At 41.2% G+C, this 22105-nt stretch overlaps 1 protein-coding gene across 1 annotated transcript in view; it reads right to left on the bottom strand.

The window, feature by feature from the left end:
- Positions 1–22105, bottom strand: part of UBN2 (ubinuclein 2) — a 77437-nt gene that overhangs the window by 2628 nt on the left and 52704 nt on the right. Inside the window, exons 13-17 of the mRNA XM_006145092.3 lie at positions 19538–19580; positions 16964–17014; positions 13915–15462; positions 4204–4435; positions 3679–3768 (exon numbers count right to left, since the gene is read on the bottom strand). Coding sequence (XP_006145154.1) covers positions 3679–3768; positions 4204–4435; positions 13915–15462; positions 16964–17014; positions 19538–19580 — 1964 coding nt within the window. The remainder of the gene's footprint in view (positions 1–3678; positions 3769–4203; positions 4436–13914; positions 15463–16963; positions 17015–19537; positions 19581–22105) is intronic.

The raw sequence follows: 22105 nt of genomic DNA, 5'->3' as shown, positions 1-22105 counted from the left end.
GAATCTAGAGAGTCTCTAACAGGTCATTGCCTTTGCAAGGAAAATGAAGCCCCAGGACAAACAAGGCCATGGAATTTTCAAAAAGACAGGGAGGGTAACCTTGACTTTGAGCAAAGAGACATGAAAGAAATACAGAGATAAAAAGGAACTAATTATTACACTATAGAAAGAGACCACAAGAGCCACATTTCCAGATCTACTCATGTGACACATGTATCACTCTGGTGAAATATAAACAAAACACGGAAACTGCTGCTACCGGGGCCCAGCCATGATGGCGCAGCACTGTGCTGTTCCACGCTGCAGCACCACAAGGACATGGAGGTCTGGTTCCCAGGCAGACTTGAATAGGTCGGAGGTGCGTGTGCATGCACACCTAGGATCCTGGCTAGGAAGGCTGGGGGAAGAGAGCACTGGGAGACCCTGTGAAGGGTATTTGTCTTTCTTTATTTATTTTTGGAGAGGTTTTTGCTATAGGGCACGTGCGCTCGCCAGACAGACAGAGAGAGACACAGAGACAGAGAGACAGAAAGCAAGAAATCACCCCCCGGGGGGATGGCCAAGCCGCAATCCCTTCTCCTTCATTCTCCTCTCGGGATCTTGGGCATGCACGCACATGCGCCTGGTGTGAGTTTTAAGCCACCAGGTCTGGGACTCGAACAGCAATCGACTACATGGGAGTCTAGCGACATAGCCATTACGTTAACTGCTGGTCCCAAGGGTATTTGTCTTTCTTTCTCATGAAGAAATAAACTAAAAAGAAAGGAAAAGAAAGAAAGAAGGAAGGAAGGAAGAAAACCTGCCTTTATTGAAAAAAGATGTCTCAATGAAACAAGATAATTTCAAAAGTTGTATAAGCAGACAATCGATAACTGGTGTTGGGGCCAGCCACAGTGTAATGGTTATGTCACTGTACTCCCAATAGTTGACTGCGGTTTGAGTCCCAGACCCAGTGACTTAAAACTCATGTCAGGCATGTGTGCATGAGTGCCCAAGATCCTGAGAAGAGAATGGAGGAGAAGGGATTGTGTCATGGCAATCCCCCCTGGGGGGTGATTTCTCACTTGACTATCCAACAAGAAGCTTGCTCAGGGGCTTGAAGGCTTGCTTTCTCACTTTCCCTTTTGGTTCCTGTCAAGTTAAAAAATAATTAATAAATAAAATTAAATAAATATATTTTTTCAAAGGCAGTTTGCTCAAATTGGTTGTTCTAGAAGTCAAAAATCCAAGCCTGATTCTCAAATTTAGTGTCTTATACTTCAAAATGTTTTTAAATGAAAAAATGTAAACTCCTAAATTTTAATTATTTGGAAAATGTTGACAGTTGTATTTCCTGTCTTGCTCTGGAACAGGACTGCTGCCTACACAATAAGATAATTTATGAAAGAGCTGGAATATTAGGGTTCTATTTTTTGGGACATTCAAAATTTATTTTATTTTCCAACTGACAGACAGCATTAGCAGGTACAACTAAGGGTTTCTCCATAGAGCATACATTCACAAAATATCATCAGCTCAACACTGAGAAAGCCCCTGGTGGGCTTCCTGTAAGAATATGCACTTCACAGTGTCCACAGTTACTATTATTGCGTCCATTTACAATACCAGGAGGCAAGGCACAACTAGGTAAAACACATTTTTTGGGTCCTAAAGTCAATGAAACATTGCTCTAATGGTTTAACAAAGAAAGAGAAAGGAAGACCTTAACCTCTGGGCAGAGAAAAGGGGAAGACTCTTACTGAAATGTCGATCAAGACTGTTACCCAAAGCTTTGTCTTTAGTTATTGCACTCGGGTCTTACTGAGTCAGAAGAATTCTGGTTGTTAAACTCCTTGCAAGTGGTCACTAATTCCACTCTGCCCTTTGAGAACATGGTCTTTCTACCACACAGTTGTTAATACCCAGGGAGGAATTGCTTTAGTCACAGAGCAATCCCCTGTAAACAGTTAAAACCTAATCAAAGTGGGGCCAGCAGGTGGCGTGGTGGTTAAAGGTGCTGTATTCCCACATGGCTGACCACGGTTTGAGTACTGGACCTGGTGGCTTGCTTTCTCACTTTCCCTTTTTTCTCTGTGTCTCTACCTGGTCAAATTAAAAAATAATAAGTTTGTTGATACTTGTACCTATTTTGTGTTACCCACTTTGTGCAACTGTGTTTTATTTTTAAAATTATTTTAAAATTTTTATTTACTATTATTCAATTTGACAGAGAGAGGGAGAGTAAGAAAGCAAGCTGCCAGGTCCGGAACGTAAACCACGGATGGCCATGCCCGAGTCAAGCACCGTCACCACTGTGGTACCTGCCAGCCACACGCTGTGGTTTCCTGTTCGGTCTCGCAAAGGTCAGTCTGGGGAAGCTTGTCACTCAGGTCTTTCAGAGGATTAGTAACAGCCTGTTGCCTCAAGAGTGCTATACAGCTCTTAGCTTTACAGGGTGGTCCCTGGTAAACTGGTTCAAAGATGATTATTATTGGGTGGGCTTATTTGTATATTTTATATTCATGAGAGAGAGAGAGAAGCTCCCTCAACAGTCGCATGACCCAATCCTTCCTAGCTTGTCAGGATCATGGCATGTGCACGCCTGGCATGTATGGTCAACTCAGGAACCAAATCTCCGTCTTCCAGACAGCGTCCAGCATCGCAGAGCACTGCACTACCACTGTGTCACCACAGCTGCACTGGAGGGTTACTTCTAATGCAATGGCCAAAGAGAACGGTAAGGCGCAGTCAGCTTTCAAACTTGAGAGGGCTGTTAAGCAGCTCTTTTCCTCAGAAGAGCCTGAAAGGGGCCTTCAGAATGCTATAAGCAGTCTATGAGGTCAAGGGCTAGTGAGACTTAGAATCTGGAGGCCAATGCGTTAAGTATAGTGCCCACAATCTAATGCCGACTCAGAGTGGTCTGGTTGGGCAGCAAGTACATGATGTAAAGTTTGGGTATTAATTTATCATTACTGAGTTGAAAGAAATATAGTGGTTAAGAACACAGATTACGGAGTCAGACTTCCTGGATGTGTATCCGAGATCCAACACTTAACAATAGATCATCTTGGGCAAGCTGCTTAGCTCTCTGATTCAGCTTCCTGATCAGTAAAACAGGGACTGCCGTCTACCACACAAGGCCGTCGTTAGCAGTCCCAAAGCTATCTAACAGTTGTAAGCTTCCAATCAATGCAAACTTGAATTACTACACACATCTCAGGTCAACTATCTTCCTGATCTTAACTATCATTTCCCAAAATAAACAACTTCAAAAAGGCTCTTTTCATATGTAACAAAATGTTGGGACCAGCCGTTGGCGTAATGGCTATGTCACTGGACTTCCACATAGTCCACCGCGATTCGAGTCCCGGACCCGGTGGCTTAAACTCACACCGGGCGCATGTGCGTGTGTGCCCAAGATGCCGAGAGGAGAATGGAGAAGGGATTGCGGCATGGCTATCCCCCCTGGGGGGTGATTTCTCGCTTTCTGTCTGTCTCTCTGTGTCTTTCTGGCGAGCACATGTGCCCTATAGCAAAAACCTCTTAAAAAAAAAAGGTCTTATTTACAACGAGGACGTGGTCACATAAAAATTTGTTGTCCTTACCTTTGTCATTCCATTATTTTCAGAACAAGAGTATAATTTTTATTTATAAACTGACACAAATAATAAAGAGATGGGGAAAGGAGGGCTTTCTTACCGTTAAACGTTTGCTGTAAATGTGTAGGCAGAGGTGAGTGGGAAAGTGATGCTGCATGCTGAGCTCCTGGCTGTAAACCCTTTATAATATCTGTGAGGAAAACAGGCCTGTCAGTGACCTTTTAAAAACCAGGTTGTGAGCCTCTTACACCAAAAATGAAAATAGTTCGACTTATCTAATGCAAGCATACTCCTGACTTCAGAGGCATTCAGAACTAGCACACATTCCTTTAAAAAGTTATCTATATGAATGTAGCTGTGTATGCAAATAACCCAACACCTTTGATTCCCACTTATAAATTTCATTAAGACGGAAACACTGATGTGGTCTGGATGGCTCATTTGTTCATTTTTAAGCTATAAATACAATTCCAGAGTTAGACAGATGAAAGAAATTGCATTTCTTTAAGGAAAATAATGGGTCCTCTTCATTAACTTCAGCTAGACTACTCCTAATTAGAATACACTCGTGAGGTTTCCTGCTCTTCCAAACTAGACAGCCAAGTAAACAAAAGAGCCCACTTACTCTGAGTTAGGCTATGGCGGAAGGAGGCTGAGGTAGATCCCGAGGTGGTTGTCACTCCAGCTGTGTCCGTTCCAAAGCCAAGTAGCTCCAAGGGAAACTGGAAGGGCATGGTCACTGGAACAAGGCCACCCAGCATCCCAAAAGGAGTCACATTTTGATTTGTTACAGACAAAGGTGATGTCATGAGAGTCAGAGGTGAGGCATTAGCCAATAATGATGCTCCTGCTGTGGACTGTGCAGAAATCAGGGGTCAAAATACAGAAAGAAGTATTCACCTAATCTGAATCATCTTATTTACTATCCCATGGACGCAAGACTGTGTCTTTTACCTGCTCTAACAGAAACTCGGTGAGAGAGAAATTAAGACTGAGGTGAAAAATCTACTTCAAAGAGTTATCAACATCAGTTTGAAACTTAAAATTGTAAAATTGTATTTCAGAATATTCATATACTTAGCTTTTCATCACGTTAGTCTCCTTCTTAACTTATTTTAATGCTAACTGTGTTAACATCCACTCGCTTTTTTTTTTTTAAAGGTTTTTGTCATAGGGCACATGAGTGCACTGTACAGAGGAAAGAGAGGAAGTGAGAAATCACACCCCAGGAGGATGGCCATGCCGCAATCCCCTCCTGTTCCATCCTCCTCTCAGGATTTTGAGCTTGCACATGCGCCCTGTGTGATTTTTAAGCCACCGGGTCCAGGGTTTGACCCATGGTTGGCGATGTGGGAATCGAGTGCCTTAACTACCATGCCACCTCCTGGCCCCTCATTTTCTTTCTTAAACTTCTAATGCCTAACTTTAGATTTCCATTTATCCACTAGCTAAATAATCCCATGCAATTTTGGGACCACCAGATGACATGATGGTTACGTTGCTAGACTCCCAAGTAGTCAACCGAGGTTCAAGTCAGTTTGAACCTGGACTTGGCAGCTTAGAAAACTCACACTGGGTGCATGTGTGTACGTGCCCAAATCACAAGAGGATAAAGGAAGAGAGGGGATTGTGGCATGGCCATTCCCCCCAGGGGTCGGGGTGGGTGATTTCTTGCTTCCTGTCTCTCTGGCTAGTGCATACACCTATAGCAAAAATCTCTCTAAAAAATAATAATACCATGCAATTTCAACTGGTTCTCTGGAAATGTGCAATAATTTTATATCTGTCTGGCACAATCCCTGTAGGTGCCGTTCCAGACCGCTGCTCTTTTGGCCTCTCTACACACCCTTTATCATCATCAGACCACTTGAGAGATGAAGTCACGCCTGACATTCTTCCTCATCATTAGCCTTGTCTGTCCTTCTCCAAAACAAGTCATGTGACATATTCAAGAACCCCATTTATTTTTTTTAGAATGATTTAATTATATTTATCATTATTCAGTTTGATGAGAGAGAGATAAAGCAAGCTGCCAGGTCTGGGACTCGAACCATGGTTAACCATGTGGGAGTCCAGGGCCTTAACCATCACACTACCTGCTGGCCCCAGCTGTAGAACTCTTTTGTACAGATATTTAGTATTGCACCTTCTCCATGTTTTGACTGTCCTCTAGATACAGAGAGCTCTAATTTCTTTTTACACACACGCTGTTATTCCTGGCTCTTTCCCAACTCCTAGCAACAATCTAACTTGTATTCCTTTTATTATGGAACTTAAGTGTACCAGAGCCTCCATTTCCCACGTTCTCTAATCTCTCCCTCACCCTGGAAAGCTGGTCATACCACTGTTGTGCTGAGATTCAACTCCCTCAGGTAAAAGGCAAATTAGAGAGTATCTTCCCATCCCTACCCGCCTAGCCTGTCTCCTCCCCCTGGCTTTGATACTGTGTTTATGAATAAAAACACATGCTAGCTTTGATGAGCCTCACAGGGAAATTACTCAAACATACTTCTTTAGCTAACTTTTTTTTTTTTTTCCATAGGTCCTGCATGTTTTCTGGAGAGAGACCAGAAAGAGGGGGAAAGTGAGAAATCACCCCCAGGAGGGATGGTCATACTGCAACCCCCTTCTCCGACATTCTCTTCTCACATTTTGAACACATAGGCACACATATGCCTGGTGAGTTGTTCAAGCTGTTGGGTCTAGGACTCGAACATGGTCAGCCATGTGGGATCTAATACCTTAACCACTACCACCTTCTGGCCCTTTTGAGCTAACTTAATTCTATGGCAAAGTCTTCTATACAGCAGTTAAATAATTTTTTTCCTATTTTGATTTTTTTCTATGTGTACTTGTCAACAAAGATTCGATGCAATCAACTTTTCTTAGTATAAGACATTACCTATTATACTTTCTGCTACTGTGAATTTTCTTCTGTTACTTTATTATATTTTGTTGCTTTATTTATTAAATGTATCCAAATTTCTGTAATTAAAAATTTTATTGTCCTAAATTTGATCAGAAAAATGGAATTATTTGAACTTTTTTGTTAGTCAATAATAAGTGTTAGCTATGGTCAGTTTTACTTTTTGTGTTTTCTATACAGTAAGAATTACTCATTAATAAAGGGCTGTTTCTTAGTTAACATATGAAAAGAATGAGGCCGTTTTCCCATGCTTTTATGGCACTTACATGTATTTCTGATGAACTAGGAAAGGAAGAGCACCCTCAGGAGCCTCCACGCGGGTCCTCCCACAAGCTCTCCACTGCACCCTCCGCTCACCGCCTGCTCTCTGCAATTCTACTCACAGTTCTGACCACTCATCTCAGTTCGGTCCTGCACATCCGAGTTTACGGAAAGGTTCCACTTGGATATCTAATTGTTACCACCCGGACATGTCCAAATTAGAGTCACCTGCAACCAGTCCCCACCATGTGTAACTGCTAGCCAGAATCTCATTCCAGCCAGCTACTCGGGCTTGAAGCCTTACTTTTCAAGCATCGTAAAACGAACAAGATGAGCTCATAGCCAACAAACCTATTCTTTTTCTTTTCTTTCTTTTTTTTCTTCACTGAAACTTAGTCTTAGACTGAATTTCAGATCTGCATCACCTTGGATTTGCCAGCTTCGTCCTCTACTATGCCAAGCATGTGGCAACCAAAGCAGGTACATTCAGAAAAACTTTTACCAAGCTACATATAATACTGTCTGCAAGCAACTAGGGTAAGAAAGATCTTGCATCAAGTTAAAAATGAACAAGAGTTTGTTTCTTTTTTTTTTCTCCTTTTTTTTTTTTTTTTAAAGAGGTTTTTGCTATAGGGCTCGTGTGCTCGCCAGACAGAGAGAGACATAGAGACAGAAAGCGAGAAATCACCCCCAGGGGGGATGGCCATGCTGCAATCCCTTCTCCTCCATTCTCCTCTTGGGATCTTGGGCACACATGCACACGCGCCCGGCATGAGTTTTAAGCCACTGGGTCCGGGCCGCGAATCACGGTTGACTACGTGGGAGTCCTGCAACATAGCCATTACACTAACTGCTGGTCCCTTGTTTCTTCTTTTTAATCATAATTCTTTTGTAGTCTTCTTCTTTAAAGATTTATTTACTTTCAGTTTTATTTACTATCATTATTCTTCAATTTTGACCAGAAAGAGACAGACAGAAAGGGAGACTGGGAAAGTAAGCCGCCAGGTCCTGGATTTGAACCGTGGTCGGCCATGTGGGAATTCAACGCCTCAACCACCAGGCCACCTGCCAGCCTCTCTTTTGTAGTCTTTGGAGTGAGGAACATTCAATACTGCTAGTAAAGACAGCCTTTTCTGAAGAAGTCTAAATGATGCACTAAAATAGATGGAATATGTAAATTAGAGGACATTCCAAAGTTAAATAACTTGAGTATTAGCAATTAAAAAAAAAAAAGATACCATGCCCTAACATTTCACTGCCATATCCACTTTACTTATAAATCTAGGCTGAGACATAGGGAATGTAAATGTTACAGGCATTGGGACCAGCAATTGGCCTAATGGCTACGTTGCTGGACTCCCACGTAGTCAACCGTGGTTTGAGTCTCGGACCCGTGGCTTAAAGTCACGCCAGGCGCGTGTGTGTGCTGCGTGTGCATGCCCAGGATTCCGAAAGGAGCATGGAGAAGGGACTGCGACGTGGCCATCCCCCCTGGGGGGTCATTTCTCACTTTCTGTCTCACTGTCTCTCTTTCTTTCTGGCGAGCACACGTGCCCTATACCAAAACCTCTCAAAAAAAAAAAAAAAAGTTACACAGGCATTTACTCATTGCTCTGTCCTACAAGGAGGACGCCTTTAAGATACAGGGCATTCCAGTGTTGGTATCATTTGGAAGCAAACAGGAGAAGCTGTCAATACAAAGTGGGCACGGCTCAGAATAATGCCTCATAATAAAAAATAAACACTTCCCGCGACCGCTAACTCTTATTCCCAAGGGAAATGTGAGGGAAACCTGGCTTTCTCACACTGGGCCTTACGTCTCTTTTGAAAGCACGGGTTGTGTTCTGGGGAGGGCATCTGTCCTCCGTTTCTCACGGCGCCTATAATCCTCTTTCCCAGCCCAAAACCCTCCATGGCTTCCCACTGTGCACAGGATCAAGTCCTAAACCCTCACCACAGTCATGAGGTCCTCTGTGACACGATCTCGTCACCTACTCATCTCTCCCCAGTCTAGCCATGCAGACCTCACTTCTCTTTCCCACCTCAGCGTCCCCATCCAGTTTCCTCTAGCCTAGACTGTTTCTCTCCTCTTACCTCCACACGGCTGGCCCCTGCTCGAGTCTCAGCTCAAATGCTATCTCCTCAAAGGGACTTCGGTGACTCCCTTGCTACATTCGCAGTAATCGTGCTTTATTATACTACCCAGTTTAGTTGTTTTACAGCGCTTTGCACATTTTAACAACTCCTGCTTCTCTCCCTACGTAGGTATATGTTCCATGAGAGCAGGACACTGAGCGCGTGCCGCTCACACCTCTTTCCCCAGCACCTAGAAGAGCGCCTGGCACACAGCAACTGCTCAGTAAACATTTGCTTAATGAAGAATGTTGGGAACTATAGTGACAAAGACAGAATTCCCAGAAAATCAGTAAGCTGAAGGGCATGAGAGAAGAAAGCCGAGTTTAAAGTTATTAAGAAAGCAGATCGAGCTAGTAACCTAAACCCAGATAGAGTTTAACTTTTGTCCTGTGGTAAAGGACTGGTAACTTTCACTCTGCAAATGAGCAGACGAGCTGCAGATGTCTCCTGGACAGGAGGTGGGTGACTGCGTTGCAGGCACAGATGGGAGACCTGCGTTCAGTGTTCACGTGCTCTATGGAAAGGATCTCGGGCTTCAAGGGAGCGGGTAAGACTCGGATGAGATACTAAAACAAAGATAACCTTGGGTTTAACAGAGAGGAGAATAACCTTTTTAATTACTGGCTTTTTCTTCAGTTAAACCACAATGATGGATAAAAACAGATCAGATATAAAGGTGGGAACACTTGGGTCTCAAAATTATAGAACCATTTGGGTGAGAAAGAAACCAGAAGGAGTAATTATTTTCAGAAACACAAATTTTGCCATGTGGCTTCTTTGCTGACTACTTATTTGTTACACAGTATATATGGGTGTTTTGAGATGAGTTCAAACTCAGGAATTCTTTGGGAATAAAAAAGAATGGATAGATTGTGGAGATAAAAAAATGAGGAAGAAAGATTTCACCTTAAGTTCAAAGAAAACAAAGCAAGTGTTGGGGCAGGAAGCAATTTTTAACTCCAGGAAAACATCTACAATTTTGTAATAGGAAAATAAAACCAGTTTATGACATTTATCTCAAAGACAATATTTATATAATTATGAGTTTTAACCAAGAACTAATTGTAGTACTCTTACAGGAGAATAGGGTAGTTATTAAAGAGCTAAAGCCTATATCATAGTAAAAAGTCAAAAGTTAATACTAAAATTGATAAAAATTAAGTTTTCCATTCATTATTCTTATTTTAAAATACAAACAAGAAAAAAGAGAGTTACGAATAGTTGTCCCTATAGAGGAATAGGAAACTGCCATTTCTGTGTTCCATGTGTTTCTTTGATCAAATTAAAGATTAATTTTTTAAAAGTCAACTTTTTAATAAATATAATAAAAAACAGTAATATGGGCTAATTCCCAGATCTCACCTATCACTTCACATATAATTCTTAATATCAATGTTAATGTGCTCTTTGACACTTCTTATTTCCAACTGAAGTCAAATTATATAGATAGAACTTAAATCCCTTCTTCACTCTCTTCTCCTGAGAGGCATGCATGCACAGGTGACGGGTTGAGTTTCAAGCTGCTGAGTCCAGGACTCGAACCATGGCTGGCCATGTGGGAATCCAGCAATGTAACCATTACATCATCTGCTAGTCCCAACACTAGATTCCAATTAACCAAGTACCAGTTAACTGAATTGTTTTACATTAGAATTTAAGAATCAAGTCATCCCAGAGCCTACTTCTGCAGCAAAATGATGATTTGGGCATTAAATACATATTGAATGCCAACCCTTAAACTGTATTGAACTGTGCATGACTTCTTTTTTATTTAGTTTTTATAAATTATTTTACTTCTCCTTCTTTCTTCCTTCCTTCCTTCCTTTATTTATTTATTTTAATTTGACCAGAGAGGGACAGAATGAGAGAGAGGGAAAGCAAGAAAGCAAGCTGCCAGGTCCAGGACTCAAACCACTGTTGGCCATGTGGGAGTCCAGCACCCTTAGCCACCATGCCACGTGCTGACTCCAATCACAGGAGACTTCTAAAAACGGCAAGGGGAAAATCCTTTTATTAGATTTTCCTTTTCCACATAAATAGGAGGCAATGCAAAATTACAGCACTTCCTTGGACAAAAGAATTCCATAAATTAATAAGCCATATTTTCAAATAATATTTAAGAATCTAAGAACTTTCTATCACAAAATGGTGCCTTAAAAATAATTATTATTTAATTTTACTTATTATTATTATTTTAAATTTGCTATAGGGCACACATGTTCACCAGAAAGAGAGGAAAAGTAAGAAAGCAAGTTGCCAGGTCCAGGACTTGAACCACAGTCGGCCATGTTAGTCCACCAGGGCATCTTCTGGCCCCAAAATGGTATATATTTTTTTAAAGAATTTATTTATTATTGTTATTTAAAATTCACCACAGAGAGAGAAGGAGAAAGGGAAAGTAAAAACGCAAGCCGCCAGGTCCAGGACTTGAACTGCAGTTGGCCACATAGGAGTCCAGCGCCTTAACCCACCTGCTTACCCCCCATATTGTGAATTTTTTTAAAAAGCTGTTATAAAACAGAATGTTATTAATAATAAAACATACTTTTCTCTTTTTTTTTTTGGGTTTTTTTTTTTTTTTGCTATAAGGCAGGTGTGCTCACCAGAAAGACAGAGAGATACAGAGAGACAGTAAGCGAGAAATCACCCCCCCCTCCAGGGGGATGGCCATGCCACAATCCCTTCTCCAGTCTCCTCTAGGAATCTTGGGCAAACATGCACACGTGCCCAGCATGAGTTTAAGCCGCCAGGTCTGGGACTCGAACTGTGGTCGACTACATGGGAGTCCAGCGACATAGCCATTATGCTAACTGCTGGTCCCAAAACATACTTTCTTGAAAAGAGTCTAATGAAGTACCTATAAAATTCAAACAGTGTTGGATGACAGGTGATTTTTATTTTTATTTTCTATTTTTATTTTTCTAAATTTACCGACTGTAAGTATGTGTTACCTTCAGAAAAAAAAAAGAAGGATGTTAAAGAAAACAAACTGTTTAATATGAGGACAAATATGAGAAAGTGACAGTATGATGACGTAGCAGAGAGATGAAAACAGTAAAAGACAGAAGTATAGACACAGAAATAAAACACAGGAATAATGAAAGAGTTCTTAAAAAGCCTGGGAGAGGGTGGTGCAGTGCTGCCCAGAAGGCAACTCAGCAGGATCTCACGTGGCTGACTGAGCCATTCAAATCTCAAACCTCGGCCTGAAAAAACCAGGTGCATGTGTGTAGGTGCCCAACATCCGAAAACGAGGGAGAAATGATTACTGGGTGACCATGCCCCAGGGGGGTGCTTTTTAACTCTCTCTCTCTCTGTGTCTCTCTTTGGCAAACACATGTACCCTCTGGCAAATTAAAAAAATTAAATAAATAAAACACAACCTAGGATAAATGGATGGAAAGGATAATCAGACATATCAGAGAAGAAAATGTCCTTGAGCTGAAAAACACTGCCGGGTCTGGAGCTGAAAGGCATTACTGTGTTCTTGCTACAAAATTAATGAGAATTAGACACACCTAACCACCGTCTAGGTACACTTGAATTTGAAGAAAAGTAATCTTACTGCCATTAATGCAGAGAAAACACATTACTTAAATAGAAACCAAAAAATCAGAATGGTCTCAGACTTCCCTCTGATACCTAAATACTAAGCAAGAGTCAGTGGAATAGTATTTATGAAATTTGCAGTAGGATGATTAGTGGCTCAAGACGTCTGTACCAACTGAAGTGTGATAGCACAGAAGGAACTATCAGGGATACAAGAGCTAAGATAAACTAATATTTATGTTAGGTGAAAAGATTCCTGGAGTGAGGCATTCCAGGTACTCCAGAGAAAAACTTAAAATTAAACTTAAAATTTATGAATGGGGAAATTCTGATATAATAGGAATGACAGTATTTTTGACATAGAGAACTATATAAATGACTATAAAATCAATGCAAAACAAAGACATTATTTGAGGGTTGGCCCTGTAACCTAGTGGTTAAGGGAATCAGATCCCACATGGCCAACTGCAATTCAAATTCTGGTGTTGGCAGCTTAAAAACATCATAAGCAGGGCCAACAGGTGCCATGATGGTTAAGGTGCTAGACTCCCACATGTCCGACTGTGGTTTGAGACCCGGACCTAGTGGTTTGAAAATCACACCATACACATGTGCCCAAAATCCCAAGAGGAGAATGGAGAAGGGATTATGGCATGGCCATTCGCTCTAGCAGGTAATTTTTCACTTTCCCTCTCACTGTCTTGTCTCTCTCCTCTGAGCACACACACCCTATGGCAAAAATCTTACAGGAAAAAAAAAAAAAAGAAAGAAACAAGACAGGTCCATGTGCATTCTTGCCTGAAATCCTAACAGGATGAAAAAATAAAGAATGTATCGCAGCATAACCACACCCCACTAAAGGATGCCTTCTTTCTCTCATTAACTATCTCTCTCTGGCAAGTGCACACACCCTCTGGCAATTAAAAAGTAACTGAGAAGATAAATGGTTAAAGAAAAAAATAATGTGAATATACATTTTATTAAATAAAAATATAAGAAGGTTGGCAGGAGAAAGGAAAGCAGAGAAAGTGTATGTATGTAAACTTCCTTCTGGACTCCGATAAGAGGTGAAGCTTTAAACATGTACTTTAGCTTGTTCTTCAAAAATGTCCAAGGGGCCAGCAGGTGGCATGGTGGTCAAGGTGCTGGGCTTTCCCTCTCTCTGTCTCTCTTTGGTTAAATTAAAATAATAATAATAATAATGAAAATTAAAATGAAATATTTCTTTAAAAAATGTTTAAAGTGAACATATATAATACTTTGCTAGAAAATAAAAACTTCACACTCTCAAAACGTCTAATCCACAAGTGTGCCCATCACTGTGAGGTCAACACCAAGAACATTCCATGACTATCATAAGCCTGTTATAAACCATCTATATATCATGATAAGGCGATTAGAGTGACTTACAAGAGGGTGACACAATCTTCCATTGGATCACTTGAACACAGAGAATATACATACCTGCACACTGGCTGTTACCACTGAAGACCCTGAGGCAGAGGATGGTCTATGTGGAGTAGACAACGGTTTAGTAGCACCCTGTGTTCCACTTCCTGTTCCCCCAGATAGACTAGTCCTATTAGCTCCGCTTGAGTTAAGGTTGCTACCTCTGCTGGCAGGTACATTCATGGCGATTCCACTCAAGCTATTCTTCCCAACAGTTCCAGCGGATGATGAATTTGTTAGCTTTGAAGGGGCCTGAAGATTTTTTGCAGACGGAAGGCCTGAAGTACGATTAGAGGGCAATAAATTCAAGGTAGGAGACTGTCTGCTGATGTTCATTCCACTGGGCTGTTTATGGACTGGGTTGTTACTGCTGGAGTGGCTACTCTGGGCTACTAGTGCATTTGGACTGGAAGAACTTGGGACTACAGTAGGCTTGGGAGTTGGGTTGGATTTAGAAATAAGTTTAGTTGATACTGAAGGCTTAGCTGACAGAGAGGGCTTGGGTGAAGCAGAAGGCTTAGGTGAGGGCAAGGGTTTGGGAGATGTAGCAGGTTTGGGAGATGCGGCAAGTTTTGGGGATGCAGCCATTGAGAAGGGAGATTTGAAACCCTGCGTGGAGATTTGCGACACCATAGCCTTGGCTAAATAGTTACTGGAGGTAGTGGTGCTAGGTGCTGTCCTAGAGACCAGGGGGTGGGACCCCTGAGAACCATTTCCAGGTGAGGGAGTGGACACGGGAAGGCGGTACATAAGTGGCTTATCTGAAGTCTTAATAAGTGGGGACGAACAGGAAAGTTGGGGATTATTACTTAGTTTCACCACTGGGTTGGTCTGTGATTTACTAATGGTTGCTTGTAATGGAGACACATAGTTCTGTTGGACAGCTGAATGCTGGTGCACCTTTGTTACTTGTGTTAACGAAGAAGCATCTTGGGCCTCTGATGTTCCCAGAGCGTGAGAGGAGGCAGCAAGTTGGGCTTGGGAAGAGGAGACGTGGGTCTGTGAAGAGGAAGAAGCATGAATCTGGCTTGACCTCTGGAGTCCTTGTTGGAGTAGCCTGGCTGGCAAAGGTTCTAAGGAAACTTTCGGGTTCTGAATTGAAGAACCAGCAATAAGGCCTGAAGAGATACCAGTATGAGCTAAATCCTGGGGTTTCTTTGGTACTGGCCCTGTGTGACCAGCAATAAGACTTGACGAATGTGCAGTCTGAGTAGAATCTAGTTTTTTGGGAGTAGCCAGTGGTAGCTTACTCATGATACTTGCTAATTTTTCTTCTCTCAGTCCCGGACGAGGTTTCGTAGTTGGCATGCTTATCCTTGAGCCAACTGGAGGGCCCTTGTTCCCATTGTTGATGACGGCTAAAGCTTCAGACACGAGATCCAGTGAAGGTGAGTGGAAAGAAAGGTCTTCATCTAGCGAGTCGTCGAGGCAGATGGTTTCTTGGGCTGGTGTGGAGCTAGAGCTGGTGGAGGCGACAGCAGACGTGCTGGAGCTCGTTGAAGGACCACCAACCGAAGCCACCAAGGAGGCAGGAGTTTTCTGGTCCTTTTTTGGACTACACTCCTAGCATAAGCAGCAGTACACAGGAAAGAAGGAAAATCATTAATAATAAACTGCCAAGTTAATTTCAAAGAGCTAAGAAATTCTATGATTGAAACTATTTTTCTACAAGAAATCTTGAGAGCTTACCAAAACCAAAACAACTTCTGAGAGGACAGAGCTTCTGAGTCTCCTCATGAAACAAAGTATCTGCTATAGCGTATCTAATATATAGCATCTGATATATTTAATATATAGTATCTGATATATCCGATATATAGTATCTGATATATCTAATATATAGTTTCTGATATATGGTACACAGCAGCCATTCTTAATAAGTCATTCTACTAAGAGGGCCCCAAACGAAGTCAATGGAATAATGGGACATTTGTACACTAGTTACATTACAGATGACTCCCCACAACTGTTTCAGGGCTTCCGCTCCTATTCCAAAACCCATCTGTTCTGAGATTGTTCTCTTCTCATTCTCCTGTACTCTAGAGAAATTCTGCCTTCAAATTAAGACTTCCCCCCTCTATTCTAGTATGGCTTACTAGGCTGCTGACCCTCATTTTCCTGTTTCTGAGCATTTCTGCATTTTGTATGCCTGTCTTACTGCTACCAGTGCCTAGAGAAACTAGTACACCAAACTGGCAAATGGATCAGTCCAAGTATATTTAAATCACATTTTTTATTTAGTATGGTAGAAGTCACTGTGGTTTATTCAACAGGCAAGGAGGTCCTCAAAAACTTCATGGAAAGTGTATGATGAAAAATGATATACATGGGGCCATCAGGTGAGGTGGTGGCTAAGGAGCTGGACTCCCACATGGCTGACTGTGGTTCAAGTCCCAGGCCTGGTGACTTGAAACTCATGCCAGGTGTGTGTATGTGCATGTGTGCCCAAAATCCCAAGAGGAGAATGAAAGACAGGGGATTGTGGTGTGGCCATCTCCCCTGGAGGGCTATTTCTCACTTTCCCTATCTCTGTCTGTCTGTCTCTCTGGTGAGTACATATACCCTATAGCAAAAAAGAAAAAAAAGAAAAAGGGAAGAAAAATAATATACATAGATTTCAAAAACCATCCACACTAAAATAAGCTTGTACTTCCATTCTATTTTGCTACGAACCCTATGAAGTCTCCTTGTATACTTACTAAGTGTCCAGTACGATCAAAGCTTTATGCTAAGAAATGGGATATTATGAATTAAAACCCTGAATTCCTAAGAGAATATTTTCTGTTTTCTTAAAAAAATAACTTTCTTAAGAGATAAGAGAATCAGAATGTAGTTTAAAATATTCAAGGAACAAAAGAATTAAAAAGCAATTGTTTCTTTTTAGAGAGAAATATAAAGTAGTTGACTCATTTCATTTCTAAGATGAGGAAGAAAAGAACTATTACATAAAAGTCATTTCAAAGTCTCTTCAATTAGTATCTTAAAAATGAGCAAAGAAACCAACCCAGATAAGCCCACACCCAGAGTCTTACGTATGTACTGATTTACACAACACAGCACTTACCTTAAGCATAGTGGGGAAAGAATGGAGAGGAAGGGTCTTTACCATCACCTCCTAGGTATTACAGTAAGTAAGTTGTTAAGAATGCTGTCACACTCTGACCTCCTCAGCACTGTTTCCTAAGCTTTTAGCCTAAAACCCCCACTTGAAAACCTTACTGCTCGTAAAGGATGCGGTATAATTACATCAAGGTCACATCTGCCTAAGATGATCAGGGACAGCAGACGAAGTACGTGTTTACTTTAACATGCCATCCACTTTCATGAGTGAGCATTCCCGTCACTGTAAAAAGTGTGTAAGTCAGGGTGGGAGAAGGTACCAGATATTGGAGGTGTTACCAGCAGAAAACTGCTGGCTTAAGTTACTTTTTTACTAGTAATTTTTATTCTTGTAATAATAACATTAAATCTACCCAACAGAATATTGTGTAGGTCTACAATGACAGAGAAAATTGTTTAGGACATATACTTGAGGTGAAAAAGCAGGTTATCCATTTATACTGAATATTGAAAGGGTAGCTAGAAGGGAGTAAGGAACAGAGATCCAGAGGGAGGGCAGATATGGACCAAAAAGTTAAAAGCTTTTTCCCCTCTGAGTAAGGAGAAATTTCTGATATGCCTATTTTTCTCCTTACCTTTCTATATTATCTGAATTTTCTACTGTAAGCATTTCCTTGTATTATCTTTAAAACTATAAAAGGTATGCAGACTGTGAGGGAATGGGTGCAGTAGGAAAAAACAAATCAACAATATAGCTTTTCCATTTTGGGTAAAGAAAATCTAATGTAATCACAGAGAAGCGAACAAAAAAAATCAGTAATTACCCACATCATCCTAACCCATTCATTATGCAAATTTGGATAAATTCCTAGCCAATTATTCTGGCAGTAATACTTGAATAGATTTATCAAAATTTAGCTAACCCTTAATGGAGGGCACTAAGAGTTTATTATCCTACTAAAAATAAAGTCAAATGTCGAAATAAAGGCTGAACTCAACAGATTTAATGGAAGATTAGCTCAATATTATTTGGATGAGAAGACACAGTACGTTACTAAGAAAAAGAGGACTAATTACTCTGTATTCAAAGAGGATCTAGAAGCAAAGGTAAGGTCACAGAGTAACAAATGTTGATCTGGTCATAACCTTACAAGCAAAGGAATTTATCTATTCAAAGAGCTGAAGGATAAGGAGAAAAGTCTAAAACCTAGTGTATTCATTAAACATTTAATTTCAAATACTTAGTAGTCTTTACTTCTAAAGGTTTTATTGAGGCTTTCTTTAAAATTTACTTTCTTTATTTTGATAGAATATTTTTATTCCCTCTTTTGTGACTTTAAATATTTAGGCATTTTAAGTAATTTTACTTTATGTTCTAAACAAAATACATCCATTACTTGCTATTCTCAGGGAACTAATTCTGCTGACTGCTGTTTTTACGAACTCTCAAGAGTAATTTGTCCCCCCATGTCTTTTGTACATATTTCAGACTATAAGTTCATGTTTGACATGACTTACAGGTGCCTTTGAGGCCAAGGAGAGGGCACATTATACCAGAAAGAATTCATTTTTCCCAAATTGCTCTGGGTAATTACTAACCCAGTGAACTTTAACTTACTCTCTCAACTTGGGGTTTTCCTCAAGGTGGTGTAAATTCAACTCCTAAACCCAGGAAATTTTTAGATAGAACTTTCTTCCCTTTCTAGAACATAGGCTAAGACAGGAAATTCTCTTAATCGCTCTGCTGATGGGTAGGTCTTTTTCCCTAGTTTTTCCTTTTCCTAAAGCTGTTATCTTTTTTTCTTTTCTTCTTGATTTTTAAATTTTGCTATAGGCTGCATGTACTTGCCTGAGAGACAGAGAGAGAGAAAGTGAGAAATCACTCCCTAGGGGGATAGCTACGCTGCAATCCCTTCTCCATTCTCCTATCAAGATTTTGGGCACGTAGACACATATAAGCCTGGCATGTTTTTCAAGTTGCCAGGTGTGGGACTTGAACTGCCCAATCAGCCATGTGAGATTCAGCCACCTAAACTACCACGTCAGTGGCTGGCCCTAAAGCTGTTACCTTTTGGGGCCCAACATCAGCTAAGTTTCATTCTAATTTCTGACCTGTACCAGACCAATAAAACCCTATGTGCTCTGCTCTGAGGAGAAAAATAAGATGAAGCCATAAGATGATGAATAAAAACTAGCGAATGTCTCCAAGAGAAACCAAAGTTTTGGGGACAGAGTGATGCCCTGGTGCTTCCTTCTTGGTTTTTGGCCTTAGGAACTTCTCTTACATATTTACAATTGGGGCTATGCTTTTAAAGGATACCTGTTACATTTTATGCTGCATTTCTAAGAATTAAGGTTAATCTGTACAAGGTAAACCACATTTGTGCTAATTTTCCACTACTATATAATCATCTATTATCCCAAATACAAAGGTTTCATGAGTTTTACAGTTGAAAACAAACACCACAGAAGATAGTAATTATCGAACTTTGCTAAACATCATATATCCCTTTCATCTTTAAAATTTATTTCCATATTCACCAATTATGACTAATTAAAGATTTGATTCAGTGCTTACCTTTACTTTGGGTTTAGGTGCAGGAATCACTTTTTTCTTTGCCCTAAGACAGATTAAAAAGGAGGCAATTTCAGTAGTTATCATATCACTTTTTTTTTTTTTTCTTTTCTGGAGAGGTTTTTGCTATAGGGTGCGTGCACTTGCCAGAAAGACAGAGACAGAGAGACAGAAAGTGAGAAATCACCCCCGAGGTTGATGGCCACGCCGCAATCCCTTCTCCTCCATTCTCCTCTTGGGATCTTGGACGCGCACGCACACATGTCCAGCATGCGTTTAAGCCACTAGTTCCTCGACTCAAACTGTAGTTGACTACGTGGGACTCGAGCAACATAGTCATTACGCTAACTGCTGGTCCCTATCTTATCACTCTTTAGCAATCTGTAACACATAACCACACAATAATGTAGACACATAACTCCCGCTGCTACTTGGAAAGTTCCTTGAAGGAAGAAACTATAGAAGCACAAGTGCTCTTGGTTTGTTTGTTTATACATTTATTTATTTTGGAGAGGTTTTTGCAATAGGGCTTGTGTGCGCACCAGAAAGTCAGAGAGAGACAGAGAGTCAGAAAGCAAGAACTCACCCCCGCAGGGGGGATGGCCACGCCACCATCCCTTCTCCTCCATTCTCCTCTCGGGGTCTTGGGCACGCACACACATGCACTCAGCGTGAGTTTAAGCCACTAGGTCTGGGACTCAAACCACAGTCAACTACATGGGAGTCTAGTGACATAGCCATTACACCAACTGCTGGTCCCTGCTCTCCGTTTACATGTGAACATATAGCAATTTTTTCCCCAATAAGAATTAACTGGGAAAAAGGCAAAACAATCAGTAAAATATGAAATGTAGATGATAAACGTTTTAAAAATTAAAAACTGCCTAAGGAGAGCTATTTCAAACAACTGTAAGAAATAATTATTTATAGGGAAACAAAGTCTCAAGAAACTTCGAGATGAAAATAAACAATGCCATTATGTTTTGAATGAGATTTTATAAAAAAATAAACCTGAGTTTTTAAAGAAAATTATTTTTTAAATGTAAAAATTCAAATGAGGGCCAGAAGGTGGTGTGGAGGTTAAGGCAGCTAAATCCCACATGACCAAGTGCATGGATTAAGCCCCAGACCTGGCAGCTGGAAAACATTCCACGTAAGTGTAAATGTATGCCCAAAATCCCAAGAGGAGAAGAGAAGGGAGACTGCAACCCTGGGGGTGACTGCTCCCTTTCTCTCTCCCTATCTCTCTGCATATATCTCTTCCCTGCAAACACACATGCCCTATGGAAAAAGTTTAAAAAAGAAAAGAAAGAAACCCTGTGGGTTCCACAATAGGATAAACTCAAATGTTCACTGAATGATTAAAGGATTGGGACCAGCAGTTAACATAATGACTATGTCGCTGGACTCCCATGTAGTCGACCGTGGTTTGCGTCCCGGACCCGGTGGCACGTGCGTGCCCAAGATCCCGAGAGGAGAATTGAGGAGAAGGGATTGTGGCATGGCCATCCCCCATGAGGGGTGATTTCTCACTTTCTGTCTCTCTGTCTCTCTCTCTGTCTGTCTGGTGAGTGTACATGCCCTATAGCAAAAAACTCTAAAATAAATAAATAAATAAATAAATAAATAGTGAAAGGATTGACAAGTTAAAGTATCACATCTTGTCTGAGTAGTTCTACTTCATTAGGTTAAAATGTCATCACTTGGATTAACAAGTCTCTTGTTTGAAACTGGCAGTCCACAGCTTCTTTAAGGCAATAATAATTCTCAAAATATTTTTGATAAAGGCTACTTGGGCAAAAGACCTCCAGATGGGGACCAACATATGGCATGATGGTTACATTGCTGGACTCCCACATGGCCAACCATGGTTCAAGTCCTGGACCTAGATGGAGGCTTGAAAGTACACTGGGTGCATGTGCATGTGCTCAGAATCTTGAGAGAAGAATGAAGAAAGGAGTGCAGTGGGGCCATCCCCACTGGGGCAGGATTTCTGTCTCTTGTCTCTCCCTGTCCCTACAGCGAGTGCATGCGCCCTGTAGCAAAAATTCTCTTTCAAATTGTGTTATATTCCTTAAGAACTATTTTATTTAACTTTATTTATTTTTAATTTGACCAGAGAAAGACAGAGAGAGAGAGAGTGAGAGGGGAGATGAGGCAGTAAGAAGGCAAGTCGCCAGGTCTGGGACTCAAACCACAGTTGGCCATGTGGGAGTCCGGTCCCCCTAACCACCATGCCATCTGCTAACCTCAAACATCTCTTTAAAAAATTAGAATACACACACACATGGACTGATTGTGTAGAACAGTGCTTAAGTGAACCAGAGCCTGTATGGCCAATGGTGATTCAAATCCTGGCCTGGCACCTTTAAAAACATGCCAGGGAGGGACCAGCAGTTAGTGTAATGGCTATGTCGCTGGACTCCCACGTAGTTGACGGCAGTTCAAGTCCCGGACCCGGCGGCTTCACGCTGGGCACGTGTGCGTGTGTGCCCAAGATCCCGAGAGGAGAATGGAGGAGAAGGGATTGCGGCATGGCCATCCCCCCTGGGGGGTGATTTCTCGCTTTCT

The sequence above is a fragment of the Tupaia chinensis genome, unplaced genomic scaffold (genome assembly GCF_000334495.1).
Source record: "Tupaia chinensis unplaced genomic scaffold, TupChi_1.0 Scaffold000140_1, whole genome shotgun sequence".
NCBI classification, from domain to species: Eukaryota; Metazoa; Chordata; class Mammalia; order Scandentia; family Tupaiidae; genus Tupaia; species Tupaia belangeri.
The sequence above is the reverse complement of the archived record's forward strand: the minus strand, read 5'-3'. Positions and strand labels throughout refer to the sequence as shown.